We start from the raw sequence: 10,353 nt of genomic DNA, 5'->3' as shown, positions 1-10,353 counted from the left end.
ACAATCCACAGTATTTTTTCGTAGAACTCCTTTCTGTGTTAAAACCATTGAACCCAAAATTAAAACGTCATATGCGTGCATGTAGTAAGGAGGCACAATAGCCCCCATCCCCATCATTCACACTTAACTCAAATACTTAGTATTTGTTTTCATTTGCAGGCATCCGGCAACACCATACTGTTGTCATTCCAATCTCCCTCTTATTCGCGTTTAAAATTGGAAAGTGACTGTATGGACAAATGCTTTTACATTTAATTTTAATAAAAATATTTCGAATATAAGGATAAAAATAAGAGAAAAAAAACGCATGTGAGTGTATATTTGGTGAATTTTAGTGAAGTGTTAAAAAATATATAGTGTAATGTGGCAAATTATAGTGAAGCGGAGAGCCTTTTGAAGGCAAATAATTACGAAATTATTATTTCCCGAATAATTTGGAGTTTCATTAATATAGACATAATAGTTTGCCAAAAATTGCCCAATAGACATTATTCTAAATTCCAACCGATATTTTATGTTGATTATAACGGTACTTAAAACATTGAGCAGATATCAAAGTTTAAACTCAGTTGTACGCATTTAAAAAACTTGTATATTTAAAAACTAATTAATCATTTAAAAAATGAAATCGGAATGGTGTCCATTTGTAATGCATAATCGCGTTCTGTAACACTATCGATTTCGATTTATCGGAAACTACTATATGTTCGAATCCGATAGTTGAGCGTTATTGTAGTGTTGTAATTCGAATTATTGGATATTTTCGTTTGCATAAGTCCGGCGGGGTTTTAGCATTGTACAAAACCACAGGTAAAAACACTCTTATTCTTCCTATTTTTTGACAGGCACCCTGGTGTGAGTTTGATAGGCAGTTAAATGTGTGATGGTGTGAGTGCTCAGTCTGACGGGGCTACCATGTCAAATTACAGTTTTTATGGCAACAAACAAAAGAATACTACAACAACAAAAAATAAACAAAATAATATCTTTGACTTGGAAAATTTACAATAACAAATATTTTTCATACAATTCTTAGCTATAATAATGCTTTTTATTGAGAAATATCTGTATTTTAACGTCATTTTTTAGACTTTTTGGCACGATTTTATGTGAAATCAGATCATTTTTTATGCCCCATTCTCACTCACCAAACGTTTTGAAATCGGTTGATCTCAGTTGTGGGCATTTTTTGACAATCATCTGTAGTGTTTTTACTTATGGATCTGTACAATGGGTATTAGTTAGCGAAATGAGAACGTTCTTTTTTAAATTAAACATTAATTAACAGGAATGAAAAAATACAACATTGCGCCTTCCAAATTTCCTTGACGTCGTATTTTCAAATAAACATACAAAAGGAAGGATAATTACTTGTTTTTTGAAGAGGAAGGGTAGACGAAAGTAATGAAAACTACCAAGCACAAAAAATTGTACCTACCCATAGGCACGGCCTTGCACGGCATTATCGGCAAAAATTCTCGAAAAAATGCATTTAGAGGGGTTTTTGCAATTCGTGCTTTCACAATTCAACAAACGGTCTTCATTAGTTTGTTTAATTTAAAAATCCCAAACATTAAAATTTCAATATTACCAGGCCATTAACTGACTATTCCAAACCTAGCAACTTCTCCTTGTTTTGTTTATTCACAGCACTGATGTCATCGGTTATCGAAATCACGAAAAATACAGTAGCGGTTTTCAGAAGACATCACTTTCTCACAATTCTTTTTTACAAATTATGCAATTTTTTGTGTGAAAGGGATAATCCAAGAATGCATATCAAACCGCAACGTAGTCGGAAACTCTTGGAGCGTAATCCAGACATAGCCAGGGACTATATCAAAGGTTACCACGTAAAAGTAATAGCAAGTGTTGGTTCAGGGAACGTACACAGACGTAAAAGGTTGGAAAAACGTGAAATGTTGCTAAATATAAAAGCTAATATTTGTACAATTCCATTGGACGGGATTGCTTTCTGATTCACTTAAGGGGGGAGCCTGCTTTAGAGGCTTCAAAAAATCGATTTTTTCGTGGATTTTTTTTGGAAGGAAAGAAATATTCGCTTAAGCTCCTAATTTTGCTTTCGACCCCACTTTGACATTGAACCAATTTCTTCCCATGTTGACAGCCTTCGAATGCATTTGAAAAAAAAATAGTCCTTATCACTAAAATTCTGGCTACACTCTCACAGTAATTTTGGGCAGAACTTTTTCTGACAACATCCAAAAGTGTTCTTCGCTAAAATACTGTGAATAGCATAGCTGGAGCTCATCGCCATCTCCCATCGTATTCTATTTATTCAAACTGAAAGGGAGTGGTATCATTGTAAATTAAATATCAAAATGAGCGAATAGTTGTGTGTTTCAGTGTTTATCCAATTATATCTGTACAAAGTAAGTAAAATAAAAAAATCTTTATTTTAAATCAACATTGATCTAATACTTTTAATTAATTACATTAAATTAATATTTACTTAATATCAAAAAAACCGCTCCACAGCCGAGCAACTCAATCAAAAATTTCTTTTGCTGCCTCCCGCACCATTTGGGTCATAGGAAGTATCACCTTTGCTCAAAATATGGGGCGGTTGATTGCATTCGCTACACTATGCAGGCTTCGGCTAATGGATGATTGACTCATAGATATTCCCTATTGCTCAAATACGGGTCATTGATAACATGAAGTTACAAAAAAACGCAGTGCAGCTGGAACCTTGTAATATAAAGGCAGAGCTTAGAATTAAATTAGCTTGAAGATGATAAGATTTATGTACAGTCGAAATCCGTGTTATTCTGGAACCTCTAAAATGACTGTCAATCTGAGAAAATAGGTCCTCAGTCAAGTCAGCAGTTAACTGGATTAATTTCTGAAACTCCTCTCCAGCCAAATAGCCGTTTTATTGTCCATATCCCGTAGCAAACCTCGATCCACCGTTTGAACGCTCATTATCGCCTCTCCACGCGATAAGTCATAAGCTAAATACTAAAAGGAAGTACTCCCGTCTTCCCGTTTTTGTTAACGGAGTTTACAAAATTTAATTTAAACTACTAATTCTTGTTTTCTCGTTTAATTTAACCACAAATAAATTGTTATCGTTTAGTTTGCGATAATCGGCGTGTTAACCAAAATATTTCGATTTTCGTTATGAAATGAGTTCCTGAATAGCAAAATCGTTAAATGCGAACATCGTTAAAATGTGTTAGTGAATCGCACTACTGATTCCAAAACGTACTAACATGGTTGCATAAGAAATCATTAAATTTCATAGAAAATCGTAACAAAAGTCACAAAGTTTACCTAAAAATTCTGATATATCTCAATAAAAAGCATTATTATAGTTAAGAAATATGTTAAAAAAATTTTCCAAGTCAAAAATATTATTTTTTATTTTTTTGTGTTTGTATTTTTGTATTTTTTTGTCAATAGACTTTTTATTTTATCATTAAAAGCAATTGAATGATACAATAACAAATCTAATTTGGCACAGCAACCCCGCCAATGCGCTCAAGTAAAAAAGGCAAGCACTCGCCCCATCACATATTTAACTGACTGTCAAACTGGCATCAAGAAATAATAAACAATAAAGAAAATAATAATTCTGCTTGTATTTTTATACAATGACTTTGTTTATGTGAACGTCTTCACCATAAGTGTCTATATTTATGGTCAGCTGTCGAAGCGACGCCAATGCCAACGCATTGCCAAAGTTGTATGTAGACGGGCTTTATTATTAGGCCTCGTATTTTCGGCAAGCGTTAGCAAGTGGCGAATAGATGAAGCAACTGGTAGAATTGAACATATATGCAAATGCTAGAATAGAGCTGCCTTAAATTACATAGGTATGCTTGTAGGGCAGTGAGTTATACCACTTTATTGAAATATAGCCATATTCGCTAGCGGCGAATCTTATGCGATAGCTTTGTTGTTGCTTTCGCATCTGAACTTTTCTACAAGTAAATCGAGCACAGAGATAGCGAGCGGGGAAGTGGCAAATAGAAGAGGTCTATTACTTTATAAAGCTGAGCTTCTTTTTTCCAAATACTTTTGCGATTCGCGGTTTCATAGAAAAATTATAATTTCAGTTAAGGTTGAAATATAAATTATACCGTTACAAAAAAATTAATCGTCGTGTCGCGTCGCGTATTCCAGTTGATTAACTGTCAAGGTGGATTTAATAAGGTGACAGCATTCACCCAGCTGAATTTTTCGCCGTAGGGATGGCTTACGTCAAAATGATATGCTTTGTTTGTATGTATTGGTATGTTTACATTCGTATGTTTACATTTGCTTGCTGATTTTGACATGATGCTTGCACCAAACGCAACAACAAATACATGTAGGGTTTTACTTATATGTGTTTGCTGTCACCTGTAATAAATTCGCCTTGTTAACTGTCTAGTTTTCTAACTATCAATTGAGCCGTCGTATTGGTTTTGTTTGCAGGGTCGTATTTCGTCAGTGATTCAAATAATTTGCGCTACACAAGTCTGCATGTGCATATCCCGCTTTAGATATGTTTGTATTGCATCAAGCAAACATCAGCTGGTTTTTCACGGCTTGAAAACCACATTCACCCTATTATTGGTTCTCGCCGCAAAGCGAACAAAGCTACACCAGCCACTCGCCTTTTCCAAAGAAACGGATCGACTAAAGTTACAGAATTTTGGAGAGCAGTGGAAAACATTTAAAACATTTAATTGTATATTGATTTCCACCTTTTTAAAAAGTGAAAATGTAAAATTTGTGACTTGAAGATATTTGTGATAAAAGAAAATCGCGCATTTGGCCCACGAACGTTTGGAATATGGTCTTTAGAAAACGTGAAAATTTGCAGCGGATATCAAGATTATACATTTGGTGCAAATGGACGGAGAGTGAGAGAAAAACGCGAAGAAAATACGAATTCAAGCAATAACAAGAAAAGTCAAAGGTATGAGATAAAAATATATTTGAACCCTACAAAACTTTTCGATAACTAATCAAAGATACATGAAAATAATTATTTGAAATTGAATAGATATATCGTATAATTTGGTACGGACATTTTATATAAAATAATAAAAAAATACGGTATACTCAAAATCAGTCATCATAATTGTTATTGTAGCCGATCGTCCAGCGCGACTCTTTCAAGTTCATATACGAGCAAAACTTTTGCATTAAATATTAAAGTAATAAATTTTGTGTAACTTCCGGTAACTATACGGTAAAAATAAGTGTTTTTCAACTAAACTACCAAAGCCTCGATTATCAAGATGTCAACCCCAGCTGTTGCTGAGGGTAGGGCAGTTGGGAGCGATGCAGGAGATAATTATATAAATTTGTCCAACAATGTGCGATTGGTACCAGCTGGTGGTACCATTGCACGCAGTTCAGCTATGTCTACCAGTACTTCCCGCCGCGGCCGCACAAATGCGTCACGAGAACAACAAGGAACAGATGAAACAGACGACAACTTTACTGTTAACCCACAAAATGCGGTCAGCTCAACATCGGGCGCAAATGAAAACATCCCAGACGGTGGTAATGCTGCTTTAGCACCCGTCGAAGACTTCAATTTACAACGAACATTAACTCCCTTGATGCGTATAAAATTATCCGAACTATCGACCAGCAGTAGCGACAGTGAAGGTGATGAAATGCAACAACAGGACCTAGGCGAGGATGGAGCAGCTGGTAATAATGACGCACGGCGTGCAGTATCACCACCACCAAATTGCGCAATTTGTTTGGGTCGGTGTAAAAACAAATGCTTCACAGATTCTTGCATGCATCAGTTCTGTTTCAAGTGCCTCTGTGAATGGAGCAAAGTAAGAAAAGCTTAGATTTATGCCCATCATGTAACTAATCGTGCGCTAATAATATAAATCTTGACCTATAGGTAAAACCAGAGTGCCCGCTTTGTAAGCAGATATTCAAATCTATAATACATAATGTCAAATCGATTGACCAATTTGAGGAGTATCATGTGCAGCCGCCCACCGTGCAAATTCCACATCGTCCCATGGAGGTCACCATACGGAGTTTGCCATACATTTTCGATGCTGTCGTCGTGGAAGGGTATTTTTTACTAATTTTATCACATTTAAATTCAAATTAAGCGCTTAATGCCCGTAAACAAAAATTTCGCAAAATTTCTTCTTAATTGCAAAAAATGATATATTTTTTACATTTAAATTTAATTAGCTGACACATATTTGACCTTACTTCGACGTTTTGTAGTTTCGAATGCAAAACTATTATTTAAATGTGAGGCGTGGGTTTTTTTTATCTTTTCGCCATGTCTTTATATACAAATCAGGATCAATTTGCAGCGGTATTTTAGCCCGTTATTTTCTAAAAAATACAATATGAAACATATATCTCTTTAAAATACAAGAATACATGTTGTGTTGTTGTTGTTGTAGCAGCATAAACATTCCCCGTGCATATGCGAGGAATGCTGCTGAAGTGAGAGTTCTTGGCCGGATATAAATCCGTGTCGTCCGGTTACGTAGAACCGACTATTGTAGTTGTGTTTGCTATAAGTATTTCGGCTGGCCAGATGCAACTTTCTGCATAAAATAGTAGGCGTGGAATAGTCGTACTAAATTTTCAAATCTCACCCCCACTTGAACTGCTAACAGTTCTATTTTTGAAGCTTAAACTTTTGCGAGTCAGTAGGTTATTGGAGCGTAGAATTTACGTAGCATAAAACCGTTGAAATCAATAACAAATCTCATTTGTAAATATGTACTAATCTACAATAGGCATGACTGGGAGTTGCCGCGTCGTCGAAATTCGGTTCATCGTCTCCGTCCCCCTAGCAATGGCATTTTTTATCCTTCTGACGTTTCAAACAATGGGGAACACGGTCTTGGTTCGAACGGCGCCAGGATGTATAATCACCTTGTTTACCAGAATGAACTACTCGACATGTACCGGCAGGAAGCACCAGACGCTATAGCAAGCAGTGGCACGCTGAGTCAACTATGGCGCCGTTTTGTTTACGATCGCCGTCTCTTTGCACTACCAGTTTGTGATATAACCGGACGATTTCGCGAAAGTACAGCCCGGTTCTACAGGTTAGACTTTCAATTCAAGTTTGCTTACTTCATCATTTTATATTAAATACTTTTAAAAATCGTAGGGATAATCCAGCACAAGTACATCGCCTTATGCCATGGATTAATCGCGACATTGTCTGCTTGTTACGCAACACCGAACACGATGTTTCAACGCTATTGGAACGCATTAATGAAAGCCTTCTACAGACAAACATTTTATCGCCTGCATTCCGTCGTCGTCTCCAACCATTTCTTGGAGCGAAGACTTCACATTTCATTCATGAGCTTAACAATTTTGCACGTTCACCCTACGATATGATTGGTTATGATCGAGCTGTTCACTATTTACCCCAAGCACCCGAGGAGATTGTCATAGAGTTCTCATCGTCCGCGTCGTCGGATGAAGAAAACACATCAAACGACAATGAACGGAGAACAAGAAGTCGTAATTCTCGCGCCCGTAGCGATGGAGAATTTCGCGTGTTGTCACGTTCCGGCAATTCGTCCGCAACTGGGTCAGTTGGGGCGTTGCTATCGTTTACTGTTAGCACTACCTCAGAAGGTACCGAAGCACCTGGCGTTACAGTGTCGATTAACGGACGTAGCGGACAATCGGCAGCAATTAATCTCAGTACACATAATCGTGTGAGTGGCGATATTATAGATCTAGACGATTCTGAACTAGCATATGAGGCGGGAACTTCACGAGCAGCAAACGACACTGGGTCGGCAACATCCGTCGCAACGTCCACATCAGTAACCGATGAAACGGCTACTACCAGTGCCACAGCCAGCAGACCAATACCCACCGTTACAGACAATATTGAACTTACATCAAGTAGCAGTGATGAATGCGAGTTTGTATTGGAGCGTAAACCACCGCATCTACGTACACCCGAATTAGTGAGTCTGAATTCGGAAAGTGATTCGGATGTGGTCTTCGTTGAAGAGTCAAAACCACTGCGAAAATCCACATTTATAAGTAGCGCTGACGAAGAAGAAACGGTGCGTGAAAATGCCAATAAGAAATCAACAGCTCAAAATGTTACAACAGCGACAGAAGCAGCTGCGCATACGTCGGTCGATCATGAGGAACTATACAATATTGGTGCTAGTACTTCAACGGGCCTACGTTCGTCCGGTGGTGGGCGCGGCGTAAAAGAAATGTACGAGAGTTCACGTCGCAGCACATCCTCGCGCCGTAAACGCACTTTACGCAGCAGCAGAGCTAGCAATGAGAATCAAGCAAAAACATCAACCACTGTGCACAGGGGCAAACGGATATATGAAAGTAGCTGCACATCCTCAAATTCCGACTCTACGTCCTGCACAAGTGATAGTGACGATGAGGATTTCAGGGCTAAGAGAAAGCGCTCGAAATCAAGGCGTAGCTCCAAAAAGCGGAAACCCAACCGATCTAGGAGGAAAGTGGCGGCACAACAAAACAACAGCAGTGCCAATAGTTGCGGTATTAACAGTACCAGTACCAAGAATTACCGCAAACGAGGAAACAGTTCGCACGCAAAGAAGCAGCAAAGTGAAGATACGAAACGGTTTAAAATGGAAGCCAAGAGTACAGGCTCTGAATATTCGAGCGATGAATGCGAAAATTTGATACAACTGCAGCGTCGCCTGCAAGCGCGCAAAGAACGGGAGGCGGAAAAGCATGATCAAACAATTGACTACCTAATTGATTACGTGCGGGACAATGAGTCGTCCGTTTCGAATACAAACGCCAACAATAGCAGACACCAAATGTTGGCTGGTTCACAGCAATTGACTGCTATGCAAACAGGCAATAATTTGCACGGCATAGAGGCTATACTGAAAAATGAAAATTTCGATAGCGAGTCACAAAATGAGAATAGTGTACACTCGGATTGTGGATTACAGCGTTTAGCTGAGGCAGCGGAAAGTTTAGAGGCCGCCCAAAATGTATGCATCACATCGACCAATGCACGCGAATCAGTCGCTGCTAATATTGCCATCGAGGAGGAGGATAATACGTTTTCGTCTACGGTAACGCAAACAACGACTGCCACCACCGTTACCACAACCCCGGCCAATAATCGCTCAATTTCACGTGCCTCGGCAACAACCAACAATACAAATGACAACGACCAGGAAAACGAAAACGATCACCAACATGACAATGAAAATGAGCATGAAAACTGCAACGATGATAACGACAATTATAACAGTACTGACACTTCGTCAACGTCCTCATATTGTTCGGACACATCGATGTCGTCGCCATCATTGTATTCAGCTTCGAGTGGTGGCGGTGGTGAGGAAGTAGAGCGCGGCGGAAATAATGACACTGAGGGCGATGTGAACTCCTTGGGACTGCAACAGTTGTTGGATGCTGCATCATTGACCGATGGGTGGCTGGTACAACAGATTAGTAATGCCGGGGCGGATAATGAAATAGAAGTGTCCACGGCACAGCATCACGCAAATGACGAGGAGGCGAACGAGAGCAACGATAGGCCAGAGTTGACGCTGCAACGTGTCGACGAGGAAGCAGTCTCATTGCCGGATATTGAAAATGATGTGAATGGCATATTTTTGAATCAGCACGATTCGAGTCTCGTCCTGCCATTCAACTATGAATCCGAGGGCAGCGAAAGCGACACGGAGTGACAAATGCATGAACTGTAATGTTTGCTAAATTTAGATTGATTGCAAGAGAAATAATTAAAATACTTTGTTGTTAACCTGATTAAGTCCAATTGCATGAATTCGATTTGGTTATTTTTCTACAAGTACTTACTATGCTAAAAGAAAAATATAATAGTTTTACCACTAACTGCTGAAAAAAACAAAAACAAAAAAAAAGAATTCCACAATTAATACTTATGCCACACACAAATTGCGATTGTAAATCATAGAATTATAATTTTAATGCTCCATTCTAGTTAAAAATAGTTAAGTAAATGTCTTATGTTTTTAAGCGAGGGAATTTTGCATAGCACCGTTTTTTGTTTTTTTTTTTGTTACGAACTTCTTCAACACTAGAACTTAACGTCGTGCAGGAAGTTACCTCCCACAGTTGGGGGGACGCACCAATGCAGTGCGTTCGTTAGACATCTTTTATATAGACCAGTGCTCCGAAATCATTATTTTTATAAACATTTAATAGTCACATGTTAATAATTAAACAAGAAGTATACTTTGATCCTTGAGATTGTTTGTCAGCTAATCAGCAAAAAGTCAAAAAAAAAAAAAAAAAATTGTAACTCTGAATAAAAATTAAGTGCGTTGTAACTGCTGATATGCATACATACGTACGTATATAGTAAGCAAC

At 38.2% G+C, this 10,353-nt stretch overlaps 1 protein-coding gene across 2 annotated transcripts; it reads left to right on the top strand.

Moving 5' to 3' along the window:
* Window positions 1–4,612: 4,612 nt before the first annotated feature.
* On the top strand, window positions 4,613–9,768 carry LOC129244446 (E3 ubiquitin-protein ligase Topors). 2 transcript variants are annotated; one of them, XM_054882079.1, is made up of 5 exons: window positions 4,613–4,930; window positions 5,108–5,810; window positions 5,882–6,060; window positions 6,750–7,064; window positions 7,130–9,768. In XM_054882079.1, exons 2-5 carry the CDS (start codon window positions 5,256–5,258, stop codon window positions 9,687–9,689), a joined length of 3,609 nt encoding a protein of 1,202 aa, XP_054738054.1. In that variant the 5' UTR covers window positions 4,613–4,930; window positions 5,108–5,255; the 3' UTR covers window positions 9,690–9,768. The 2 variants fall into 2 exon arrangements, with proteins under 2 accessions (XP_054738054.1, XP_054738053.1); XM_054882078.1 differs by having other exon boundaries at window positions 5,018–5,810.
* The last annotated feature ends 585 nt before the right edge of the window (window positions 9,769–10,353 follow it).

Source organism: Anastrepha obliqua, chromosome 4, assembly GCF_027943255.1.
Source record: "Anastrepha obliqua isolate idAnaObli1 chromosome 4, idAnaObli1_1.0, whole genome shotgun sequence".
Classification (NCBI taxonomy): Eukaryota; Metazoa; Arthropoda; class Insecta; order Diptera; family Tephritidae; genus Anastrepha; species Anastrepha obliqua.
The sequence above is the reverse complement of the archived record's forward strand: the minus strand, read 5'-3'. Positions and strand labels throughout refer to the sequence as shown.

Coding starts and splice junctions, on each gene's coding strand:
- LOC129244446 (XM_054882079.1), top strand. CDS start 5,256: ATGTCAACCCCAGCTGTTGCTGAGGGTAGGGCAGTTGGGAGCGATGCA. Junction 6,061..6,749: donor GATGCTGTCGTCGTGGAAGG/GTATTTTTTACT, acceptor AATCTACAATAG/GCATGACTGGGAGTTGCCGC. Junction 7,065..7,129: donor AGTACAGCCCGGTTCTACAG/GTTAGACTTTCA, acceptor TAAAAATCGTAG/GGATAATCCAGCACAAGTAC.